Raw genomic sequence first — 26955 nt, 5'->3', positions numbered from 1 at the left:
GAAGGAGGGGCTGGAGCGATAGCACAGCGGGTAGGGTGTTTGCCTTGCACGCGGCTGACCCAGGTTCGCCAGCATCCCATATGGTCTCCTGAGCACCGCCAGGAGTAACTGCTGAGTGCAGAGCCATGAGTGACCCCTGTGCATCGCCAGGTGTGACCCAAAAAGAAAAAAAAAGGAATATTGGGGCTGGAGCGATAGTACAGTGGGTAGGGTGTTTGCCTTGCACACTGCCAACCTGGGTTCAATTCCCAGCATCCCATATGGTGCCCTGAGCACTGCCAGGAGTAATTTCTGAGTGCAGAGCTAGGAGGTAGCCCCTGTGCATTGCCAGATATAACCCAAAAACCAAAAAAATGATTATGTCCATGTGTGCCTATAGAACAGTGATAGGAATTCTTCCCTGACTTTTTATGCTTTCTGGTCCTGAAGTACATGTGAGACCCAGACTTGTTTTGGAAGCCATAGAATGAATATACCGTCTTAACAGTAAGGACTGGTGGGAAAGCCGTTTTCCTCAATTTCCCTAAAAGTTCTCCCTTCGTATGTATTATAACTGCGTAAAAAATAAATGATAATCAAGCTATTTCACAGGCAATGTATTTTATTTGTATTGTTGGTTCTTGTTCCTCAGTCATGTCCTGCACTGTCTGACGCTTTCCTTAGTAACCACCATGGCTGCAACTTGATCTTCTTGGCCAAAGAGAGGTCTTCACAAATGTTTTGTTATGAGAAGCAGAAAACATTCTACTCAAGTCTGAATTTCAACCTTTCTTGGACCTGTGCCAGTCATGAGGAAAAGACATCCCAATTGTTACCTGTATGTTCCTTACAACCTTCTCATTTACCACTTAATAGCAAACAATACTGGGGCTTGAGTCATAGTACAGTGGGTAGGGCATTTGCCTTCTTGCTGCTGCCTTGCTTGCTGCTAATCCAGGTTCAATTCATGTCACCCCTATGGTCCCCTGAGCACTGCCAGGAGTAATTCCTGAGAGCAGAGCCTGGAGTTAATCCCTGAGCATTGCTGGGTGTGACCCCAAAACAAAACAAAACAAAGAAAATACATATATAGTACGTGAGTGACACTAGGTCATTATGTGATAATACTCTAGTTTTGATTAAAATGGGTTTTGGGGGGCAGGAGGGCACACCCAGCAGTGCTCAGGGCTTACTCCTGACTCTGCACTCAGGGATCTCTCCTTGCATGCTCAGGAGACAATATAGGATTCCCCGGCAGTGCTCAGGTACCATGTAAGATGGTGGGGATCAAACCCTGGCTGACTGTGCAAAGTAAATGTCCTACCCACCATCCTATTGCTCTGGCCCCTCAGTTTCTTTCTCTGTTCTTAGACCTACAGTCAGGTTCTAGGGTGATCTAGGTATCCTCCTTATCCTGTTATTCTTTTTAAAAATAATTCATTTTAGGGGGCCACATGTAACAGTGAAGGCTCAAACCTGGATCAGCCTTGTGCAAGGCAAGCGCCCTACTCAATGTATTATAGCTCTAGCCCTTGTCCTATTATCCTATATACCACCAATAAGAGAGTTCATCTAATAAGTTGTCTTTCTTCTTCTTACTGAATTTTATTCAACATGAGATCTTCTAGTTCCACCCAAGTAGCGGCTAATTGCATGATTTTAATCCTTCCTTGCAACTCTCTAGTATTGCATTGTGTATCTATACCACACCTTCATTCTCCACTTATCTGTAGCTGTGAACTAGTCTTGATATTCAGAGTGGCAGTCAGGATTTGAGCGACATATCTGCGTGCAAGACCTGTATGGATTCAGCAATAAAAATTTTAAAAAAAACCTGTATAGAGAAGGAACGGAAATACGCTATAGAAAGCATCTTTCAGGACTGGAGCAGTAGTACAGCGGGGAGGGCACTTGTGTTGCATGCAGATGAACCCAGATTTGATCCGTGGCATCCCACAGGGTCCCCTGAGCTCCACCAGGAGTAAGCCCTGAGCACTGCAGGGTGTGGCAAAAAAAAAAGCATCTGTCTGGAGGGGGTTTCCACTGGCTACCACACAGTTTTTTCTGCTGACATCCCAAGGTCTAGAATTAGCTACATGGTTAGAATCTAGCCACAAAGGACCACACACATAACAATAGAGACAGGGAAAATTTGATGTTTGCTGCATTCTCAGTCATCATCTAGATGAAAGCAGACACTGAATTATTAGAAAAGACAACGGCTAGTGCAGGGACTTAGTTATTAGACCTGAGGCTGACACATCAATTTTCTCAGGCTGTTTAAAATCACAGGCAGAGCTAGTGGCTGCCTCGGATCAGCATGTTTTCTGCTTCATTTCTCTTCCTGGGTATATGTGAAAAGGCTCTTCCTTGCCAAACACAGGTGCGAAAGCTGTCAGAAGCACGCCCTACTCTCCTATCTTGTCAGCACAGAGTTGTCTCTGGAAAAAAAGTGAAAACTGGATCCAGAGATATGGTGGTTATACAACGCAGATCTGAGTTCCATCCCTGGAACCCTTTACGTTTCCCTGATCCCCACCAGGAGTGATCCCTGAGCACAGAACTAAGAGTGGGTGCTGGGCACTGCCAGATGTGGCCCTAACACCAAAAGAAAATGGGGGGGAGGGAGAGAGAGGAAGGGAGAGAGGGAGAGGGAGGGAGGAAAAGAGAGAGGGAGGAGAGGGAGGGAGAGAGGGCCAGGGAAAGAGGGAGAAGGGAGAAGGGGAAAGGGAGAGAGGGAGGGGAAAGAGGGAGAAGGGAGAGAGAGGGAAGAGAGAGGGAGGGAGGGGGAGAGGGAGAGAGAGGAAGGGAGAGGGAGAGAGGGAGGGAGAGAGGGAGTAGGAGAGAGGGGGAGAGAAGGGGAGAGAGAGGGAGGGGACACTTGAGCCACCATTGGGGGATGATGTCCAATCCCCCATTTCCCTCTCTCCCCACCCCTATGCATGTCTGCTAACCTGCTGACCTGCCCGGGTAGTCCTATTTGTACCACAAACCCCCTTGTTCCTTCCTCCAGGATTGCAGAAACCTCGCAGTAGAGCAGAAACTCAGAATGCGTAACAGAAGCATGAGAGAAAATGACTTTTACAAAAACCATCATTACAAAGGAATACAGTAGGTCCACATCCAAAAGAACAAAAGCAACCAGTGCTGGCGCGGATGTGGCAATAAAGGAACTCTCCTTCACTGCTGGTGGGAATGCTGACTGGTTCAGCCCTTTTGGAAAACAGTATGGGCAATTCTCAAAAAATTAGAAATTGAGCTCCCATTTGGCCCACCAATACCACTCCTGGGAATATATCCCAGGGAGGCAAAAATTATAGCTGAAATGACACCTGCACTTCTATGTTCATTGCTGCACTGTCCACAATAGCCAAAATCTGGAAAAAAACCAAGTGCCCGAGAACAGATGACTGGTTAAAGAAACTTTGGTACATCTACACACTGGAGTACTATGCAGCTATTAGAAAAGATGGTCACGGTCATGGTCTTCCTGTTATTCATCGATTTGCTCGAGCGGGCCCAGTAACATCTTCATCGTGAGACTTGTTGTTACTGTGTTTGGCATATTGAATACTTAGAAAAGATGAAGTCATGAAATTTACATACAAGTGGTACTACATGGAAAGTATCATGCTAAGTGGAATGAGTCAGAAAGAGAGCGACAGACATAGAAAGATTGCATTAATCTGGGGAATATAAAGTAACAAAATAGGAGACTAACATCCGAGAATAGTCGAGATAAGTACCAGGAGGTTCACTCCATGGCTTGAAGGCCTGCTGCACATGCTAGGAGAAAAGGCAGCTCTCATAGCGGAGGGAACACTAAGTAAAGGGTGTTGGGAGGATCCTCCCAGGATGGGAGAAGCATGCTGAAAGTAGACTATAGACTGAATATGATTGCCACTCAATGCCTCTTTTGCAAACCTCAGCGCCCAAAAGGAGAGAGGAACAAAAGGAAATGCCCTGCCACAGAGGCAGGATAGAATGGGGGGGAGGGGGGTTGTGGGGTGGGAGGGATACTGGGATCACTGGTGGTGGAGAATGGGCACTGGTGGAGGAATGGGTACTGAAACCCAAATACAAAAGCTTACAAGTCCACAACTGCACCTCATGGTGTTTCACTCATAAAAATTTAAAAAATAAAACAAAATATAAAAATAAAAGGAATACAGTAGGAGGGACAGCGAGAACTTAGCACAAAGGACAGCGAGAACTTAGCACTAACTTAGCATCACCCTCTGGAGTGGCGCACGGGGGACCCGCTGGGGGCGTGACCTGGCTGCTCCGGTGATTGGCGTAGCGCGCATAGGGGGCGGGGCTAGGGAGGGGCTGCCGAACCGGGCGGGGGTATGCGATCCGGCTTGGGGCGGGGCGACATGACGGCATGCGTCGTCGCTGGGGCGAGGCGGGGCGGCACAGAGTGAGTTGGCATTGGGGGCGGGGCGACGCGGGATGAGTCGGCGCGACGCGGCGCAGGGGGCGGGGCGGGGCGGGACGAGCGGGGCGGGACGAGGCACAGGGGGGTGGAGTTTGGCGAGCCGGGCGGGACGCGAGACGCTGTGGCGGGGTGTGACGAGCAGGACGGGGCGCGCGACGCTGAAGGGAGGCGCGCGCTGTCGGGCGAGGTCCTGACGGGGAGGCGCGCTGGGCCGGGCGAGGCGGGGCTGAGGGGAGGCGCGCGGGGCCGGGCGAGGCCCTGAGGGGGAGGCGGCGCGAGGCGGGGCTGGCTACCGGCCGGATAAGGAGCCGTGGGTCGCCCGCCTCCGAAGGGCACTGAGGGGCCGCGTGCCCCTCTGAGTCAGTTCTCAGGAGGAGGCTGACCACGACCTTGCCACCGCGAGGGGTGTTTTCTGAGTGTTGTTTGGGGCGGGGGGCTGCGCCTGGCCCGCGGCCAGAAGCGGGGCAGCCCGTACCCGCCAGCCCTGCCAGGGCTGATTCCCAGCCCCGAGCACGGGGTGCGGCTGAAAAACAACCGCACAAAAGAGAGTTGCTTGTGTGAGTTCGTCAAGCATGAAAAAACAAAACCAAAAATCTCTTCTGGACTCTCTGGAAAGGTAAACTTGGAAATTTAAAAAAAAGCTAGAAATAAGATTGGAAATAAAGCTCTTTCTTAAATGGGGCCGGAGCGGTAGGACAGCGGAAGGGCAGGGCTTGCCTCGCGTGCTACCTGCCCGGGTTGGATCCCTGACACCGCGTAGGGTCCCGAACACTGCCGGGCACGACCCCCGAGACCAGAGCCAGGAACTACCCCGGAGCACCACCGGTTGGACTGAAAAACCAAAGCCCGAAAAGCCATCACCCCCGGCCTCTGGCCTCTTCGAAATCTGCCTGTCTCTGCACTTCTGGCAAACTTGAGGGCAAACCTCAATTCCTTCTAGAAGGTTCTTAGTGTACAGGAGTTTCACTGTTTGTAAGTCCAAGTTACCTGCCATCCCTTCCCCAAGTGCTCTGGGCTGACACCTGGCTCTATGCTCAGGGATCACTTCTGGTGGGTGTCTGGGGACGCTATGGGATGTTGGCGATCAACCTGGCTTCGCTGTGTGGAAGACAAGCAACCTGCCTTCTATGCCATTACTCCAGCTTGTCATGTGATGTTTCATTACTTTCATAAGGTCACTGCTGAATTCCTGCCTGAAAGATGGTAGGGGTCTTGGGGATCAATGCCTTGCCAGTTAGCATTTTCCATAAGAATATTTTATGGGCTGGAGCGATAGCACAGCGGGTAGGGCGTTTGCCTTGCGCGCAGCCAACCCGGGTTCGAATCCCAGCATCCCATATGGTCTCCTGAGCACCGCCAGGAGTGATTCCTGAGTGCAGAGCCAGGAGTAACCCCGGGTGTGACCCAAAAAGAAAAAAAAAACCTTCTGTAAATACCCATTGCTGTGATTATGTCTAATTACATTATGGTATTCACTTACTAGAAAAGAAAGAATATTTATAGAGAATCTTTAGTTTTTATTTCGGTTTTGGGGCCACCTCTGGTGATACTCAGGGATTACTCCTCATTCTGCATTCAGAAATTACTCCTGGCTGTGCTCAGGGGATCATAAGGGATGCTGAAGATTGAACCCGGGTCAGCTATATGCAAGGCAAGTGCCCTACTCGTTATACTATTGCTTTAGTCACACTACTAATGGGATTGGTGTTGAAAATATTTATGGGGGCTGGAGTGATAGTACAGCGGGTAGGGCATTTGTCTTGCACACAGCCAACCCGGGTTCAATCCATGGCATCCCATATGGTCTCCCAAGCACTGACTGAAGCAATTCCTGAGTGTAGAGCCAGGAGTAACCCCTGAGTATAGCTAGGTGTGACCCAAAAAGAAAAAAAATGAAAAGGAAACATTTGTGTCTGAACCAACTACTAAGAACAACTTTGGAGGAAGTAGAAATAGTACAGTGGGAAAGACATTTTCCTTGCACATGCGTGACCCACCCAGGTTCAGTCCCCAGCATGCCAGATGGTCTGAGCACAGCCAGGAGTAATTCCTGAGTGCAGAACCAGGAGAAACCTCTGAGCATCACCAGGTATGATCCCAAAGCCAAAAAAGAAAAAAAAAACTTCATAAATCATGGAAGGAGAAGAGAAGCGGAGGAGGAGCCAACATTCCAGAAATTGAAGTTACCATGCATATACGACTGAGGATATCTCATGAAGAAGAATATATTCCAAAATCCCCATGATTTGGGCATGGAGTAGAGGCCCAGATAAATACAATGACGTATCCAATAAAAGTTTATAATAAAGAGCTGAACCTGAGCCTGTCTCAAATGTATGATACTGGGTATACACATAATCTCCCAGGCATGTTGGCATAAATGTGTATATTGGCTAGAGAGATGGCTCACTGGGCTGTGTCCAGGCTTTGCACGTGGAGAGCTGGATTTAATTCCTCATACCACATGGTTCCCCCAGTACCAGATAGTGACCTTGAGCACTAAGTCAGAAGTAGCACCCAAGGACAGCCAGGAGTGATCTACCTTAACATCCATCCCCTATTTCTTTTGAGAAATATACCAAAACACAAATATCTTGCAAATAGATGTCCTTGGCCAATTAAATCAGATCATGCATACTGGCACAACTCTTTAGTTCACTCACCCTATAACTCTGTTATTTAATTTGGGAGCCACACGTGTTGATGTTCATGGCTTACTCTTGGCTCTGTTCAGGAATCACTCCTGGTAGTGCTTGAGAAACCATATGAGGTGCCAGGGTTCGAACCCAAGTTGACCTGCTGTGCTATCACTCTAGCCTCTTTAATTTTTGCATGCACACTAGCAGGGCTTTGCTTTTGTTTTTTGGTCACACCCAGTGATGCTCAGGGGCTGTTAATCCTTGCTCTGCACAGAGGAATGACTCTTGTTGGTGCTCAGGGGACGACATGGGATGCCAGGGATAGAATCTGGGTCAGCTACATGCAAGGTAAAAGCTCTACCTACTCTACTACCTCTCCGGCTCTCTGGCAGGTTTTCTAACAGTGGGATATCATTGACAGACATTCTTGGAGTGGATGAGAACGGACATCTTTGGTTTATTTTGTTCTATTTGTTTGGGTCATATATGGTGGTGTTCAGGGACTAAAATTGGCCCTTGGCCTATGCTCAATAAACTATGCAGTGTTGTGAATCTAACCCAAGCACACAAAACAGGAACCAGAGAGATAGCAGAACAGGTAGAGAACTTGCCTTGCATGTGGCTTACCAAGATTCAGTCTATCCTCAGCATCCCTTATGGTCCTCTGAGCACCGTTAGGAGTGATTTCTGAGATCACCCGCTGTGACCTCCCCCCCAAAAAAGTAGTGAATTGAGGACCAGAGCGATAGTACACCGGGTAGGGCATTTGCCTTGTACACGACTATCCAGGGCTCGACCCCAGCACCCTCTAAGCCAGAAATGAACCCTGAATGCAGAGCCAGGAGTAAACCCAAAACAAAACAAAGAAAGTGAATTGAATCAAGTTACATACTTACCATGTTGGTTGTTACGGAGTTTTATAGCATAAAGACGTTGTGCTCTTTCACCATTCCTGCTTTATGATGCAATTGGCAAAAATGTGCCATTTATACAACAAAAACCACTAGAGCTGACGTGGGGTATTATGATCTTTCCCTCCCCCATCTGCATGTTCTCATTCAGTCCCTTTCCTTTCTAGCAGTCAAATGAGAATTGCACAAAGAACCAGAATCCCAAGTGACCATCGCTGATTCTGTTCCAGCAACGTGGAGGAGGACCGGGTTCCAGAGCCAACAAACCCTTCTGGAAGGCCCTGCCCCGCGCGTGGAGGCTTGTGGGAAATGTAGTCCGCGCCCCCACTGCAGTTTCGCAAGTCACGTCTGGGAGTCATCCGGGTTACTTGTGCGCAGGTACGGAACCCCCAACCGCCCCCCTCTTCTCCCTTTTCCGCTGCAAATTCCTGCTCCTAGTCCATGTGGACTGTTTACTCAAGTTCATTGTGAGACTGGAGGAGGAGCTGGGGCCCTGGACACGGGATCGGAGGAAGTAGAAAGGTGGGTGAGGGGGGGTCCATGCTTGCAAATCTGAGGCTGGTGGAGAGCTGGGGCGCTAGGAACAAAGACTGGGAGGGAGTTGGAAGGTGGTGCTTGGAGCTAATGTTGGTGGGAGAAGTGGGGAGCCAGGGAGGTGGGAACAACGAGAAAGGACACTACCAGTCTTCTGCTTGACCCATTTATTTTCCCTGAAAGTGCCAAAGGAAGTGGGGCATGGTGCTTAGGACTGCTAAAAGTCGACCTCTAGTGTCTGCATGGCAGGAACCCCAAGGGGTTCCCCCCAGCTCTGCAAGGCAGGTATGCAAATGCACCCGAGGTTTGCACGATTGCATCTCAGGATCCCCAGGCAGGCATTTTTTCCAGGGGCCTGGGGCTGCAAAGGCTTTCTCCCAGTGTTGCCGCCCCGCGAAGAGTAGGTGGGCGATGAATAGTTGAGTAAAAACACTTCATTTAGGAATTACGGGTGAGAGAGACAGGGAGAGAGAGAGACAGAGAGAGAGAGAGAGAGAGAGAGAGAGAGAGAGAGAGAGAGAGAGAGAGAGAGAGAGAAGCACTTGCCAGAGAGAACAGAGAATGCAGACTTCTGCAGAGGGAAGCGAGCGCCCCCTGCGTTGAGAAAGTTCGTTTTTGCAGAGGGTTCCCCTCCCCCAGTCCCCCCCCCATCACCTCTCATCGGGAAAGTTAGTTTTTGCAGCGCCTTGCCTCTTATTCTGACTTTTTGTTCCTGCGGAAGGAAGTTTCTATCTCCTGGGCGAATCCAGCCTCCTCCTCGGGGCTGCCCCTAGCATCATGCCTGTGCTCCGCAGGTCTCAGTTGCTGCATCTGCAAAAGGAGTGTGGCCTTTCCGCTTCTGGGCTGGGAACGGTGTAATTTCTTTGGAGCATCTCTAGAAGTTTTATCACTTCGCTGACCTTGGGCATGTGGGGCTGGAGGAACAGATAGAAGGAGGAGGGGAGTTAAGTCCAGGGGTGACAAACCCTAGACTCGTCCAAGAAGGGAACAGGACAGAGTGTGAGAGGAGGTGAGTGCAGGAGTGAGTGTGAAAGAGGCAGAGCTCTAGAACCCCAGATAGGGAGGAAATGCGAAAGTGGAAAGGAACTTGGGCCCGAGCAATAGTACAGCTGGTAGGGCAGGACGTTTGCCTTGCTCGCATCTGGCCTGGGTTCCATCCCCGCATCCCATATGGTCCGCGAATACTGCCAGGAGTGATCCCCAGAGCATTGCCGGGTGTGACCCAAAAAAGTGGAAAGGGAGTGACAATCAAGGGTTAAGGCACTTACCTCACAGCCAACTCCAGCACCTCATACTGTCCGCTGAGCACCGCCAGGAGTAATCCCTGAGTGCCTGGCATTGCCCAGCATTGGGTGTGACTCAAAAAAACAAAACAAAAAGAAAGGCCGGGGAGTGGGGGCTGGGGGGGAGAGGGGACAATATGTGAGACTCGCTAGTTCCAGAGAATAGTTTTGGTGCTCATATTTCAAAGGAGGACCATAAGGCTTGAATGCGGTTTCTGGAGCTTCAGAGTCACCCCATCCAGGACTCCCAGACGGGGAAGGGGCAGTAGTCTGTATTTGTAAAATTTATTTTTCATTTAAAAAGATATTGGAGGGGCTGCAGTGATAGCACAGCGGGTAGGGTGTTTGCCTTGCATGCAGCCAACCCGGGTTCGAATCCCAGCGTCCCATATGGTCCCCTAAGCACTGCCAGGAGTAATTCCTGAGTGCAGAGCCAGGAGTAACCCCTGTGCACTACCGTGTGTGACCCAAAAAAGCAAAAAAACAAAACAAAAGATATTGGAGGGGCCATACCCAGTGGTGCTCAGGACTTCCTCCTGGCTCTGTACCTGGGGTATTATAGTAATATAATAAGTAAGGGGTATTATAGTAGTTTTGAGGGCAAAAGTGGGGGAGGGGGTTCTGTTTATTAACTTGAAGGTAGATTTCATGCAAGTCTCAGTTTTTGCTTCTTTCTGTGTTTGGGCTACACCTGGTGAGGCTCAGGGCTTACTCCTAGCTCTGTGCTCAGGAATCACTGCTGGCAGGATTTGGGGGAGGCGGTGGGATGCCCAGGTCCAGGAACAAACCTGGGGCAGCTATGTGCAAGGCACGCATCTTTCCCATTGTATAATAGTTCCAGCCCCCTGTTTTTCTTTTTAAATTTTTATTTATTATTATTATTATTTTGATTTGGTGCCACACCCGACAGTGCTCAAGTCTTACTCCTGGCTCTGAGCCCCAAGATCATTCCTGGCAGGTTTGGGGAATCCTCTGGGGATCTGGGGGTCAAACTTGGGTTGGCTGCGTGCAAGGCAAGCGCCCTAGACAGGCACATTTTTTTGCCGCAGGATGTCATACCTTGTGATGCTCAGGGGCTACTCCTAGCTCTGCACTCAGGAATCACTCCTGACAGTGCTCAGGGGACTGTATGGGATGCTGTGGATCAAACCCCAGGTCACCTGTATACAAGGCAAACACCTAACCTGCTGTATTATTGCTCTGGTCCTGACAGACACATTTTAAAGTTTGGTTATGAAAATTTGGATCTCTTATTTTCAGTGTTGTTTACTCTGTGGTCCCTTGTTTTTCTTTCTTTTTATTCTGAAAGGCCTGTTAACTTTGGGACCCTCTGCAGTAGAGAATTGAGGGCATCTGGCAGTTTGGTTGCTGCACAGTAAGCAGATGGCAATGAGTTCAGGTGCTCTGGGATTGTGGCAGGTCTGGGAGGAGAGCATCAGTCTGGATGCAGGGAAGGGGCAAGGCTGGTGTGGGCTTCGTTCGTCACTTCTTCGCAAGGGGGCGGGAGTGAACTTGCACAGGCCTGGTGCCCTTGGTGGCACAGCCCCAAAGCGCAGCTGGGAAGGGAAGGTCTGCAGAGATCTGGAGGGTGGGTGTTCTGTGCCTGCATTCCTGTTCCTGCTCTACCAAGAGGTTGATGATAGGACATTTAGGTGGTGCACGTAAGTGGCTTGCCCATGGGAGGGAGGGATGGAGGAATGGAATGAAGGGAGGAAGGGATGGATGGATGAAAGGGAAGGAGGGAGGGATGGAGGAGGAAAGGAAAGAAAGGAGAGAAGGAAGGTATGGAGGGAGGAAGGAAGGAAAAAAGCAAGCAAGCAGATGGAGATGTTGTAATGCAAAGACGAAAACTAGCAGTCGTTTCTGGTATGGTAAGCTTGAAGATCCTCATCTGCTCTGCAGACATTTCTGTGATTCACAGTCTCTCCGTTCCAGTAACCCCGGCTTCCTGTCTGTTCACATTCATTACACTCTTGAAACATCCTGCTTCCACCTGTGGTGTTCAAGTTGTTATATTTGGTGGTAATTCTAGACCTCCCACAGAAATTCTTAAAATAGATCAAGTTTTGGTGGTCTTTTGTTTTGTTTTGTTTTTTGTTTTGAGGGGGTTGGAGCGGTAGCACAGCGGGTAGGGTGTTTGCCTTGCACCAGCCGACCCGGGTTCGATTCCTCCACCCCTCTCGGAGAGCCCAGCAAGCTACCAAGAGTATCTCGCCCTCATGACAAAGCCTGGCGAGCTACCTGTGACGTATTCGATATGCCAAAAACAATAACAACAAGTCTCACAATTTGTTGTGAGATGTTACTGGTGCCCGCTCGAGCAAATCAATGAACAACGGGAGGACATTGCTGCAGTTCAGTGCTTTGTTTTGAGGTAATACCAGAGGATGCCCAGGGCTTACTCCTGGCTCTCTGCTCAGAGATCACTTCTGGTGAGGCTTGAGGGACCCTATGAAGTGTCAGGGATCAGATCAGGATTGGCTGTGTGCAAGGCTAATTCCCTACCTGCTGTACTATCTCTCTGGTCCCCAAATAAATTAAATTGGGGGGGGCGGGCTGGAGCGATAGCACAGGGGCTGGGGTGTTTACCTTGCACATGGCCTACCCGGATTTGATTTCCATCATCTTATATGGTCCCCTGAGCACCACCAGGAGTAATCCCTGAGTGTATAAGCCAGGAGTAACCCCTGTGCATCACCAGGTGTGACCTCCCCAAAAAAATAGATTAAACGTGAGGGGCTTAAGAATATCAAGTAGTATTTACTATCGTAAATAATAAAGTAGTATTGATATATCACCAATCAAAATTTACTAGTTTAATATACTAATACAGAATCTAAAAAAAATTTTATTTATTACATAGAAGATGTGGTAATTCTCACAATGATATCCAAGTACTGTTGTTCAGACCCTGAGTTGGTAGTTTTCTGAACACTCTTTTCTGGATGACAAACATGGTGGTAGCCATATGGTGCTTTGTCTTAATACTTTGGTGGATTTGCTTCTTTTTTGTTTTGTTTTGATTTTGCTTTGGGGGCCATACCTGACAATGCTCAGGGATTACTCCTTGCTCTCACTCAGGAATTACTCCTGGCAGTGCTCTGGGGACCATATGTGATGCCGAGGATCAAACTGCTATGGTTAAGGTATGGTAAGGCTATGGCATGGCATGTGCCTTACCTGCTGTATTATCAATCCAGCTTCAGATTTACTTCTTTTGTATTATGGTGGTTTCTGCTGGTTGTTGAGTAAGCCATGCCAGATTTCATCCAGTCAGGAGCTACAGTCAAAAAATACTTTTAATTTTGTGCTTATCTCTGTGGTTTTCCCATTGGCCAAAACAAGAGAAAGCTCAAATCATTGCTAGAAGAACTTCAAAGCCGGGAAGCAAGTCTTTGGGAACTGTTACTGGAATGGCTTACTACTCTTAAGTACAAAAACATCTTGTTTGTTTGTTTGTTTGTTTTTGTTTGGCGGCCACATTCTGTGCTCAAGACTTGCTCCTGGCTCTTCACTCAGGGGTCACTGCTGGTAGCACTTGAGGAATCCTGTGGGGTGCCGGGGATCAAACCTGAGTCAGTCATGTGCAAGGCAAGTTCTCTAACCATAGTACTATCTCACTGGCCCCAGTTAGTACAGCCCTTCATACAAAATTGTGGGCCAGCAGCCCTTCACATAAGATTGTGGGCCAAAATGGTTTCTTTTGCTTGTTTGTTTTTTATTTGGGGGCCACATCTGGTGGTGCTCAGGGCTTACTCCTGGCTCTGTGCTCAGGGCTCACTCCTAATTGGCTCAGGGCACATATGGGGTGCTGGGGATTGAATTCTGTTAGCTACATGCCAGGCAAGTGCTCTACCTGCTGTACTATGACCCTGGCCCCACCAAATATATATATTAAACCAGATTTAGATACTCTGTAATGTTTAGATATTTTAAAAGGACACATGGGGCTGAAGTGATAGTACAGTAGGTAGGTTGCTTCCCTCACGTATAATTGACCCAAGTTTGAATCCCTAGCATCCCATGTTGCTTTCCAAGCCCACCGGAAGTGGTCCCTGAGCACAGAACCAAGAGTAAGTTCTGGGCACCTCCAAGGTGTGGCTTAAAAAAAAAATTGCCTATCAGATTGTGGATTGGTCAAGTGGTAAAGCACTTATTTATTTAGCCTGAAAGATACTCTGAGTTTGCTCCTGGGCACTCTTTGTCCCATGTGCAGTACATGCACTAGCACATGTGACCTCAAGGATTCCTAAGCAGGGCTGGGTCTAATAACCAAGCCCACACTGGCCGGACTAACACTGGCCAAGAGTGTCCCCAGAGTACCTTGAGCCCCACTGAGTGTGGTTCCCCAGAACCATTTCTTAATACTAACTTAGCAGTTCATGTCTGTTTACATGAGCAGAAGTATAAATTGTATATGAATAGACTTGGGTCCTTCATCCATGTTTTTTTTTTATCAAGATAGAACATGTCATCACAACACACAAGTCTCTCTTTTTTATATTTTCCAGCTAATGAGGAGAGAGCTTGGCTCATGAGACTCTGAGACCTTGGAGGAAGCCATGTGGGTCCCTTCCTGACTTCTCCCTTCACCTCTCCCAGGTACACTTCCAGGGGCCACAGTGATTTCAAGAACAGAGACCATGAGCGCATCTCTGGTGAGTCATTAGTGTTTTTCGCATTTATTTCACATCTGACTTGATGAGGGCGGCTAAATGACAAGGGTCATAAGTACATTTCTACTTTATGAAAACATGTATAAACAATGAAAAAGAGGCCATGTAGATTTCCAACAGGTGATATGATCTTAGAATCATCATTTGAGGGACTGAGAGGCATCCCCCTCTGTGCTCAAATATCATTCCTGCTGGTGCTTGGAGGAACATATGCAGTGACACCAGGATTGAACTGGGGTAGGTTGCATACAAGGCAAAAACCTTACCTCCATTGAGTGTCTGTCAGGACTGGTCTGTCGTCTTTTTTTGGTTTGTGTTTCTTTTGGGCCACATGCACTGTGCTAAGAGGCACTTCCTGGCTGTGTTCTTGGGGGTTACTCCTGGGTATGCTCAGGGGACCATGTGATTTTGGAGATCAAACCTAACCTCCTAAATGCAAAGCATGTACTCAGACCACTGAATTATATCTCTGGCCCCAGTCCATGGATTTCAGTTGCCATGGCAAAAAACAGACATATTTGTAACTTGGTTGTCCTTGAAGATGGGGCCAGAGACATAATACAGCGAGTAGGAAACTTGTGTTGCACATGGTCATCCCAGGTCCAAACCTTGTCACCTCATCGGGTTCCCGGACCCCACCAGGAGTGATCTCTGAGTGTATAGCCAGGAATAAACCCTGAGCACTGCTGGGTATAGTCCCCCCCAAACAAAAGACTTATCCCTGAAAAAATTATGATGTATTCTTATGGGGTATGAATTCTTGTAGACAGGAACTCTGAAAAAATGTCTATATTTCAGGTTCCCAGAAATATAATGACTTCCAAATACTTAATTTTTTGTTTTTGTTTTTGTTTTGGGGCCACACCAACAATGCTCAGGGCTTACTACAGGTTCTGCACTCAGGGATTACTCTTGATGGTGCTAAGGAACATGTGGGGTGCTAGGAATTAATCTAGGGTCAGCCTCATGGAAGGCAAGTACTATCACTCCATCCCCCAAATACTTTGTTCACACACACACACACACACACACACACTTCAAATAAAATCAACATGTTCCCAGCAGTAATAGTTCATACTCCTACATTTATAATTCATTATGACCCTAAGTCTTTGGTTTACCTTAGAATTCATTCTCGGTTCTCTTCTTTCTGTGGGTTTGGAGAAATATATGATGCTGCATATCCACCATTGTAATCATACAGAGTAGCATTAACTCGCCTAGAACTTCCGGGTTCTTTCTCTTCATCCTTCCCTATGGTCCATCACTAACAACTGCTTATATTTCTAGCTCTTATGATTTTGCCATTTGTGGACTGTGATGGTTAAAATCATACATAGACTTTTCAAGTTGGCATTTAAACATGCATTTGGGCTTTTTCCCCCATCTTTTCATGCTTTGAAAGTGCAATTCTTTTTGTTTGTTTGTCTTATTTTGTTTTTGAACCACACCTGGTGATGCTCAGGGGTTACTCCTGGCTCTCTGCTCAGGAATCACTCTTGGTTCACCAGGTTACCTTACCTTGTGCATAGCTGATCCAGGTTCAATCCCCAACACCCCCTATGGTCCCTGGTTCTACTGTACACTCAGGGATCACAGATCACTGAGTCCTTAGTTGGCTCCCAAAACAAACAAACAAAAAATCAAGACTTTAACAGTGTTTTCCATTATTTCAGCTGAAAATTATTTAGCATTCTCAGGAGTTAGTCTTGGCAGTGCTCAGGGACCACATGGGATACCAAGGATAGTACCTGGGTAGGCCTGGATTGTACCTGGCTCCTTTCCTTTTCCTGATACTTTAAAGATACCTTTACTTTGAAATATATATATATGTATACATATATATATTAATTTGGGCCACACCTGGTGGTGCTCAGGGCTTATTCCTGGCTCTGCACTCAGAGATCACTCCTGGAAGAGCTTGGGGGACCCTATGGGGGGACCCTATGGGGTGACAGGGATTCAAACAGTTCAGGCATGAGTATGGTAAGCATCCTACCCGCTGTATTCTAGCCCCAAGATGTATTTACCTTTAAATATTGGCAGTTTTTATGGGGCTGGAATGGTAGTACAGTGGTAAGGTGCTTGCCTTGCATGTGGCTGATACGGGTTTGATTCCTGTCAGCATCCCATATGATCCCCCAAGTACCGCCAGGAGTGATCCCTGCGCATAGAGCCAGGAATGAGCCCTGAGTATTGCCGGGTATGGCCCCAAAACAAAATAAAAAGTATATAGGCATTTTTTGATGTTGTAAGAATAATTTTTACACTCTAATTCAGGTTTTAATTTTGTATATATATATGTGTGTTTTACAAAGTTTATGAAGGTTTTGGGGATAGAGCAGTAGTACAGTGTGTAGGGCACTTACCTTGCATGCATCGACTCAGGTTTAATCCCCGATAGTTTAATCACCCTCTGTGGTTCTTGAGAGCCACAGGTTGTGGCTCAAAACCTTTCTCCTCCTCCTCCATTCCCCTCCCCCCAAAAAACAAATATGTGAAGGTTTTAAGTCATTGTTTCTGAAAATTTCACATTATGTTCCAATTTTTCCCTTTTCATTCTGAAACTCCAGTTATATGCCTCACAAAAATTATTTCTGAGCTTCCTTTTAAACTTTATGTTTCTCTGTCTTATAAAGAGTGGAAAGTGATATATTTAATTGACCAACGGGTGATTTTCTTTTCCCTTTTCAAATCTACTTTCAGCATACTAGTATATATTTCTTTCTTTTTTTTCCCATGGGTAGGAGTACACCTGACAATGCTCAGGGCTTACTCCTATTTCTGCACTCAGGAGTTACTCCTGGCTAGTGCTTGGGGACCATACGGGATGCCGAGGATCATACCTGGGTCAGCCGCATGAAAGGAAAATGCCCCAACCGCTCCACTATCGCTCCTGCCCCATACATATTTCATTTTTGATAAAAAATATTTTACAAATATTTTCATTTAGTTGTTTTTCTACTGGCATTTCTCCTACCAAGGACCCCCCAATTGTAATGCATCCTTTTCATATTTTTTGCTTAAATCTTTTTCTCTTTTGTTTTACTTTTGGGCCATACCCCAGTGGTGCTAAAAGCTTACTCCTAACTTTGCTCATCAATCACTCCTGGTGGACTCAGGGAACTCCATGGGTTATTGGGGATTGACTGCGTGGACACATGTAAGGCAGATACCCTATCTGCTGTACTATCTTTCTGGTCCCTATTTTGCTTAAGTCTTAAATTTATTTATATTTGGCTTACCACCTAGCACATCCAGCATCTTAAAGATAACTTTCACTGGACGTTTTCATTGTTTTACCTGATATGAGAGTCATATTTACATGTTTCTTCACATACATAGAACTGTGAATTAATCCTGCATATTGGTATCCTTAGGTCTTATTTGATTCCACTGAGTGACTTAGTTCTAGCTGGTAATTAACTTGATTGGACCTAATTTTTTCCATTCCTTGTGGTGATAATCAACACCTGATAATTCATTTTCTTAAATTTCCAATGGCTTCTTCTTTTGGGGGGCCTTGCTGGGGCAGGGGTTGTTTATATTTGGATCATACCCAACTTCCTCTGGGCTCTGAGCTTGGGGCTCATTCCTGGCAGACTTGGGGCACACACAGAGTAACAGGAATCAAACCTGGATCGTCTGCATGCAAGGCACATGTCTTGCCTACTTGCTATTGTTCCAGACCCGTGACTTTCCTCTTATTTATTTATTTATTTTTGCTTTTTGGGTCACACCTGGCGATGCATAGGGGTTACTCCTGGCTCTGCACTTAGGAGTTACTCCTGGCAGTGCTCAGGGGACCATATGGGATGCTGGGAATCGAACCCGGGTCGGCCGCGTGCAAGGCAAATGCCCTACCTGCTGTGCTATCTCTCCAGCCCAAGAGAGATATTTATACCCTTATTTTATACCCTTATTTATGCCCTTATTTTAGGAAGCAGGATATTCCATCTCAGAGAGATATGCAACAGTTAAAGTCACAAAAGGGAAATATTAGGATGTATGTTTGTATTTATTTGTTACAGAGCTCTGTGATTTGAGGGCAGGAATGATACTACAGCCAGTAAGGGCCTTTGCTTTGCACGTACCTGAGCCAGGGTCAATCCCCAGTACCCCATAGGGTCCTGTGTGCCCTGCCAAGAGTGATCCCTGAGCACAGAGCCAGGAATCAACCCTGACCACTGCCAGGTATGGCACAAAAACAAAAAAAAAAATGAATATATAAAATAAAGCACTGTGGGGCTAGAGCAATAGTACAGTATTCTGGTGCTCACATGTTTTGATTTGTTTAATTGGGGGCAGGAGCGATGGTACAGGAAGTTAGGCACTTGAGTTGTAATGCAGCTAAACCTGATTTGATCTCTGCACAGCATATGGTCCCCCAAGCACTCTCAGCCGTTACTCTTGAAGATGGAGCCTGCAGTAGCCACTGAGCACCACAAGATGTGGCCCAAAGGACAAAAAGAAAGGGACAGGGCAGTTCATTTTCTGGCATTAGCAAAAACCATAAATTTTGTTCCATGAATGTGTGTGCTATCTACCACTCATCATAGAACATGGAACACCGGCCTGGAGCAATAGTACAATGGGTACAGTGTTTGCCTGGCACGTGGTAGACTCAGGTTCAGTCTCCAACATTCCATATCATCCCCAGAGCACTGCCAGGAATAATCCCTGAGTGCAGAACCAGGAGTAACCCCTGAGCATTGCTGGGTGTGACCTAAAAAGAAAAAAAAAAGGCAATGCCAAAAGCACACTAGTGTTTTTGGCTTTTTTTTCCCTCCATCAATGCTCAGGGATTACTACTGGCTCTGCATTCAGGAATTACTCGTGATGGTGCTTGGGGGACCATATGGTATGCCCAGAATTGAACCCAGTTTGGCTGCATGCAAGGCAGATGTCCTACTCGCTTCCAGCCCCTGGCACTGCATTTAAAGTCATTTTTTTAAATTGTTTTGGGCCACACCCAGTGGTGCTCAGGGCTCACTGCTGGCTCTGTGATCAGAAATCACTCAGAGTGAACTCAGGAGACCCTATGGGGTGTCAGGGATTGAACCCAGGTTCATCACATATAAACACCTTACCCCTATATACTGTCTCTCCATCTCTAGAACAAAGGTACATTTAACTCAGGAAGACGTTTATACAAAAAAATTTTTTAGGTTTGATTTTGAGCCATACTTGGCAATTTCTAGCTTTGCACTCAGAGAAATCACTTCTGGTGGTGCTTGGGGCACCATATGGGGTGCCTGGGATTGAACCCGGGGTTTTTTTGCATGCAAGGAAACCTCTGAACTATTGCTCTGGTCCCTTCAAACCAAATTTTAAACAGAATTTTATTCACCCTTTTACTCATAACAGATAAGTACAGTTTTCTTCTGGGGGGGTAGGGGGTGGGGGCTTAGGTCTTACTAGTCATGCTTAGGGCTTAGTCCTGGCTCTGTTGCTCAGGGATCATTCCTAGCAGGGCTCTGGGATCATATAGGGTGCTGAAGATTAAACCTGGGTCAGCTACATGCAAGGCAAATGCACTCCCTGCTGTGCTGTCTCTCTGGCCAGCACAGTTTCATTTATAAGGGAAACTGTGGTGATCCTTTTAGGAACTCAGGAATTAAAACAAAGGTAGAATATTTCTTATTCTGGTTGGGAGGCTTCAAGCCACACACAGCAGTACTTAGTGCTCATTTCTGGCCCATTAGCTTAGGGACCACTCCTGACAGTTTTCAGGGGACCATCTGCAGTACAGTGGATTAAACTAAGGTTGACAGCATGCAAGGCAGGTGCCTAACCCCTATACTATCTCTCCAGCCCTGAGGTAGAATATTCCCACTGTGAAACACTGTCTGCAGTATCAGGCATAAGTCTAGTGTACCCTATATAACTTAAAACACACCAAAGAAACTTTCACATTTCCTGTTTCTTTAACTCAGACTGTTGCCTTTTTGGGTGCTGCATGGGTGATACACCTGGTGATACTCGGGGGTTACTCCTGGCTCTGCACTCAGAAATTACTCCTGGCGGTGCTTAGGGAACCATATGGATATCTGGGATTGAACCTGGATCAGCTAAATGCAAGATAGGTGTGCTGACCACTGTACTATTAACTGCAGCCCCACACTGATGTTTCTTTCTGGTTTTGTTACTGTTGTTGGGTTGGTTTGTTTTTTTTTGGGGGGGGGTGGAGAGGCATACGTGGTGCTCAGGGGTTACTCCTAGCTCTGCATGCTCAGGAATTACTCCCGGAGATGTTCTGGGGACCACATTGAACCCAGGTTGGCAGCAGGCAAGGCAAGTACCTTACCTGCTGTACTATTGCTCTGGTCCCTGATGCTTCTAATTGAAGAGAAATATGTCCTTACAGGGGATGGTGGTTTTTGAGGATGTAGCTGTGAGTTTCAGCTGGGACGAGTGGCAGCACCTGGATGAGGTGCAGAGGACCCTGTACCGGGATGTGATGCTGGAGACCTACAGTCACCTAGAATCACTGGGTGAGTGAAGCGCCCCCAGTTACTCCCTACTGCAGTTTTTTTTAGTTTTGACTTTGGGCCACAGCCAGTGATGCTTAAGGGTTACTCCTGGCTTTGCACACAGGAATTACTCCTTCCAGTGCTCAGGGGACTCAGTGAGATGTCGGGGATTGAACCAGGGTCAGCCTCGTGCAAGGCAAGCACCCTCCCTGCTGCACTGTTGCTCCAACCCTACTATTGCAATGTCTTTTTATTAATCTACAATGACTGAACAGATTAAAGGTTGTTAAGATGTAAGAATCTTGGACAAAAAGAATGTGAGCATTTACCACTCTCATCAGAGGTTTGAATTGACCCTTCATTGTCCAACTCTTCAAAATTGTGCTGAGGTCATTCTCCAAAGGCAATGAACATTGGCAGTTTTGCAGAATGTCAGCATGAAATTTTCACCAACAGGACATTCGGTCACCAAACCGGAAGTGATTGTCAAGTTGGAGGAACACGCAGAACCATGGACAGCAGAACCTTCAAAACCTACCCTCAGAGGTCAGTCACTACAGACTGGGCAGGTGGGCAGCAAAAGTCTGTTGTACTAACCAATTTTTTCAAGACTTTTTTCTCCAGGTTCAAATCCTATAGCAGTGTTCTGTGTGTATGTCTTTTTCTCTTTCTTTTTGTTTTTTTGGGCAACACCTAGTGGCACTTAGACTGTACTATGGGTTCTGCACTCAGGAATCACTTCTATTGGCACTCAGGTGGCAGGGATCAAATGCAGGTCAGTCTCATGCAAGGCAGGTACCCTTGACTGAATAGTCTCACTGACTTTCTTAATGGATTTTCTTAGTGGACATATTTTATCAAAATGCAGTCCCTGCTGAACTGTCCTTGAAACTCTTAATTGCCTTGCTTTACTCTGGATGCACTGTTAATGATAGTTGCTTTTGTTTTTGTCTTTTGGCCACACACAGCAATGCTCAGGGGTTACTTCTGACTCTGCACTCAGGATTTTCTTCTGGCGGTGTTTGGGAGATGAGATGGGATGCTGGGGATCGAACCTGGGTTGGCTGCGTCCAAGGCAAATGCCCTGCCTGCTGTACACTCTGACCCCTAGTTTTCTTCTTTAGGGTTTATTCATACATTTTTTAAAATTTCATACAGCATTATATCGTAAAATTTTTATTTCTGCGGCCAGAGCGATAACACAGCAAATAGGGCATTTTCCTTGCTCTCAGCTGATGTGAGTTTGATTTTAGCATCCATATGGTACCCCAGCCACCAGAAGTAATTCTTAAGTGCAAAACCAGGAGTAATCCCTGAGCATCTCCAGGTATGATCCAAAAACAAAAACAAAATTTTTTTTCCGTTTAACGTTTAAAATTTAAGCACTTTCATTACTCATGTAACATTTTATTGTTATTTGTTTGTTAGGTTTTGCTGACCCAAGTTCGATTTCTCCACCCCTCTCGGAGAGCCCGGCAAGCTACTGAGAGTATCTCGCCCGCACGGCAAAGCCTGGGAAACTACCCGGGACATATTCGATATGCCAAACACAGTAACAACAAAGTCTCACGATGGAGACGTTACTGGGCCTGCTTGAGAAAATCGATGAACAATGGGAGGACAGTGACCAGTGACAGTGATGTTTTTGGTCACACCCAGCAGTGCTCAGGGCTTACTCCTGGCTCTGTGCGCAAGGATCACTCTTGGCAGGCTTGTGAGGCCATGTAGTATGTCAGAGATCAAACCCAACAAATCAAGCACTTTATCAGCTGCACTCTTTCTCCAGCTCTCACTTTTTTTTCTATTACTAGTTTACAGAGTTAATCATAATAAAGATGTTTTGGTCATTCAGTGTTCCAACACCATTCCACCTCCAATGTGATCTTACCTCCACCCTTGTCCCCAGTTCTCCACATCACCAAATCCACCCCCTAGCAAGTACTGTCCTCCCATTGTTCATCGAGTTGCTCGACCGGGCCCAGTAACGTCTCCATTGGAGACTTTGTTGTTACTGTGTTTGGCATATCGAATACATCACGGGTAGCTTGCCAGGCTCTGCCGTGTGGGCGAGATACTCTCGGTAGCTTGCCAGGCTCTCCGAGAGGGGCGGAGGAATCGAACTCGGGTCGGCCATGTTGGCTGTGTGCAAGGCGAACGCCCTACCGCTATGCTATCGCTCCAGCCCCTAGCAAGTACAAAATAATTTATTTTATATTGCTTGTTACAACAAAATGGCAAATGGAATTATCAAGAAATAGTACAGTAACAGAAAATTCATGAAAATTGTTATATCTCACAGTGGGATTATTTAAATCATTGTCTGAGGATTTACTGAGCTATTTGTTGCTAGTTGAGCCCCTTTGTTTTTGTTTTTATTTGGGCCACAACCCTTGGGCCACGCACTACTGGCTCTACACTCAGGGATTACTCGTGGCAGGACTCAGAGATCAAACTCTGGTTGGCTGTGTGCAAGGCAAAAGTACCTGCTGTACTATTGCTCTGGCTCAGTTGAGTCTTCTATGTTTTTGTTTTCACTTACTGAGTTTGGTGGGCTTCTATGCTACTTTCCCATCTAATTTTCTGTGCTCCAACTGAGCTCTCAGTATTGCAAAATTACTCCTCACTCTGCTCAGGGATCACTACTGGCAAGTTTAGGATCATTTGGGGTGCTGGAAATCATACCTGATCAGCCACATGCAAGGCAGATTCCCTCCCTACTGTCCTATTGCTCTGGCCCCTCATATAACATTTTAATAGGGAGTTTTCAATCATGTGGTTTTCAGTTCAGTAGTAATAAAGAGAAATATGCATTTAGGTACTCTGCATTGAGAGTGAAGAATGAATCAAATATACTTGTTCAATAGCGAAGTCAGAGCTGAAAAAAGTTTTCAGCAGCTGGAGCAATAGACAGCAGGTAGGGTACTTGTCTAGCACACAGCTGACCTGGGTTCAATTCCCAGCATCCCATATGGTCTCTGAGTACCACCAAGAGTAATTTCTGAGTGCAGAGTCAGGAGTAAGCCCTGAACAACATTGTTTGTGGCCCAAAAACAAAAAGGAAAAAAAGAAAAGATTGAGTTAAGCCTTATAAAACACAGAAAATCAATTCTTGATTTTTATTAAAAAAATCAGAAATTGTGAATATGCAGGAGATAGAGAGATGTACCATGGGTAGATGCTTGTCTTACACGGGTCTGACTTGGATTCAATCCCTGGTACCCCATATTATCCCGATCCCCTTGAGGAGTGATATATGAATTCAAAGCCAGGAGTAAGCCCTATATACCATCAGATGTGGCCCCCAATACCCCCCTTCCAAAGAAAGAAAAGAAAAGGCGAATGTGTAGAGAACCCAGAAAAATGTTTCTCCAAGAAATGTATAATCAGGGAGATCTGTGGCAAAATATGACATATTGTGAGCCACAAAGCCACGGACCAAAGAGCTTCTGTTTAGTAAGGCACTGATTTTCATAGTGTAGTTTGAAGTCATCTATTTCACCTTCAGTTGTGCACTATTGTTTTAAAAACAAATGGGACCAGAGGGTTCGTACGGTGGTTACCCCATATGGTCCCCCAAGCACCTCAAGGAGTGATCTTTGAGCATAGAGCCAGACTAAGCCCTGAGTACTTCCTCACGTAGTTCAAAACAAAAACAAATATATGTATATAATATATAAAAATATAGAGTCTGGAGTGGTAGTGAATTATTGAGTAGAGATTCTTGTACCCAAGAAGTAAAGTGAATGCTATTTATCTCAAAGGGATGCACCAGAGCAATAGTACAGCAAGTAGTACATTTCCCTTACACAAGGGAACTCAGGTTTGATCCCCAGCACCACATGTGGTCCCCTGCGCATCACCAGGACTAATTCCTGAGTGCAAAGTCAGGAGTAACCATAGATCATTGCCAGGTATGGCCAAAAAAAAAAAAAAAAGAAAGAAACTTCTTTATATTTATACCCCAATCACAGATATCACAGATGACACACTTTCACATGACTCATAACATGAATATTTCTGTCTCATTTTAGATATTTCACCTTTGGATGACTTGGTTGAGAGCACCCAGAAAATTCAGGATAGGCATTTTTGGCAAGATGTCGTCAGCAAGAGGAAAACAGCAACAAAGGAGAGTATAAACTTAGGAAATACTTTTAATTTGAGTTCAGTCCGTGTTTCTGACCCCATGGTAAATAATGGCAACTATTCTATCATGATGCCTGAGGACTATAATGTACTTACGAATATGTTTCTGACTGTTGGCCCCAGTGAGATGCACCCTATTCAAAAATTTGAGGACCACAGCACTTTCTATAACATACCTTCTATTACTGATTATACAGAAATACACACAGGTGTTGAACCTCATGAATGCCAGAAAACCAGTGAGTTTTTAACCCTTGACAGGCATCAGGGAACACACATGAGGGAGAAAGTTAAATACATATGTTCAGAATGTGGGAAAACTTTATCCCAGAGACGAGGACTCCTTCAGCACCAAAGAATTCACACAGGTGAGAAACCCTATGAGTGTAAAGAATGTGGGAAAACTTTCTACCGGAAGTCAGACCTCACTGTCCATCAGAGAATTCACACAGGAGAGAAACCCTATGAGTGTAAGGAGTGTGGGAAAACTTTCTCTTGGAGGAAAGGACTCATTTTACATTACAGATCTCACACCGGAGAGAAACCCTATGAATGTAAACAGTGTAGGAAAACTTTCTCTTCAAATTCATCCCTCAATGTTCATCTGCGAAGTCACACAGGAGAGAAACGCTTTGAATGTAAAGAATGTAGGAAAACATTCTTCTTGAAGTCATACCTTGCTGTACACCAGAGAATTCACACAGGAGAGAAACCCTATGAATGTAAAGAATGTAGGAAAACTTTCACTTGTAAGGCATACCTCACTGTTCACCAGAGAATTCACACAGGAGAGAAGCCTTACGAGTGCAAAGTATGCAGGAAAGCTTTCTCCTGGAGGAAGGGACTTATTTTACATCACAGAGCTCACACAGGAGAAAAACCTTATGAATGTAAAGAATGTAGGAAGACTTTTTACCGGAAGTCAGATCTCACATTACATCAAAGAATTCACACAGGAGAGAAACCCTATGAATGTAAAGAATGTGGTAAAACTTTCTCCCGGAAGTCTTATCTCATTTCACATTACAGAACTCACACAGGAGAGAAACCTTATGATTGTAAAGAATGTAGAAAAACTTTTTCAAGGAAGTCACAACTCATTGTGCACCAGAGATTTCACACAGGGGAAAAACCCTATGAATGTAAAATATGTAGAAAAACTTTCTCCTGCAAGGCATATCTTAAGGTGCACCAGAGAACTCATGCAGGAGAGAAATCATATGAATGTTATAAAGTAGAAGATCTTTCTCCTGTCAGGCATACATCATTATATCTCAGCGAATTCATATAGTTGAGAAATCTTTAGAACATGAAGAATATAGGAAAGCTTTCTCATTAAGTTTTTTTTTTAACTTTTTTTTTGGCCACACTCAGCAATGCTCAGGGGTTACTCCTGACACTGCACTCATGAATTACACCTGGTGGTGCTCGGAAGAACATATGGAGTGCCAGAGATTGAACCCAGGTCGGCTATGTGCAGGGCCAACACCCTCCCCACTCTGGCCCCTTTCATGGAAGTTTTCTTATATTCTTTCCTACATCCCTGCTTCCAAGCAGAGAGTTCAGATAGGTGTGAAACCCTGTGACTGTAAAGAATGCAAAAGTAAAGTAAAAAAAATCTTGCCCAGCAGTCAAAACTCAAAAGATACGTGAACTTAGAAATCTTTTAGCTCGAAAATTTTCTTGACTTACTGAACAGTCGGGACCTGAAAATAGTACACCACTTTTTGAGTCAATATGAGAGAAAGTATGACTGTCATCCTCGGAGGAAACAAAGAGATCTCGGTTTATGTCCATCTGTATATTTGTGTTTTCCCAATTTATGGTTTATTTTATTACCAAATGACATTATTAAAACTGACTCAAAATGTTTTAA

General features: G+C 46.0%; 1 protein-coding gene across 1 annotated transcript; it reads left to right on the top strand.

The window, feature by feature from the left end:
• Positions 1-8352: 8352 nt before the first annotated feature.
• LOC130024893 (zinc finger protein OZF-like) lies at positions 8353-26439 on the top strand. Its single transcript, XM_056115714.1, has 5 exons — positions 8353-8489; positions 14296-14442; positions 20828-20954; positions 21390-21479; positions 24965-26439. The coding sequence occupies exons 2-5, from the start codon at positions 14428-14430 to the stop codon at positions 26368-26370; spliced, it is 1638 nt and encodes a 545-aa protein (XP_055971689.1). The 5' UTR covers positions 8353-8489; positions 14296-14427; the 3' UTR covers positions 26371-26439.
• Positions 26440-26955: the final 516 nt, after the last annotated feature.

This window comes from Sorex fumeus, unplaced genomic scaffold (assembly GCF_029834395.1).
Source record: "Sorex fumeus unplaced genomic scaffold, SorFum_2.1 ptg000029l, whole genome shotgun sequence".
In the NCBI taxonomy this organism is placed as follows: Eukaryota; Metazoa; Chordata; class Mammalia; order Eulipotyphla; family Soricidae; genus Sorex; species Sorex fumeus.
The sequence above is the reverse complement of the archived record's forward strand: the minus strand, read 5'-3'. Positions and strand labels throughout refer to the sequence as shown.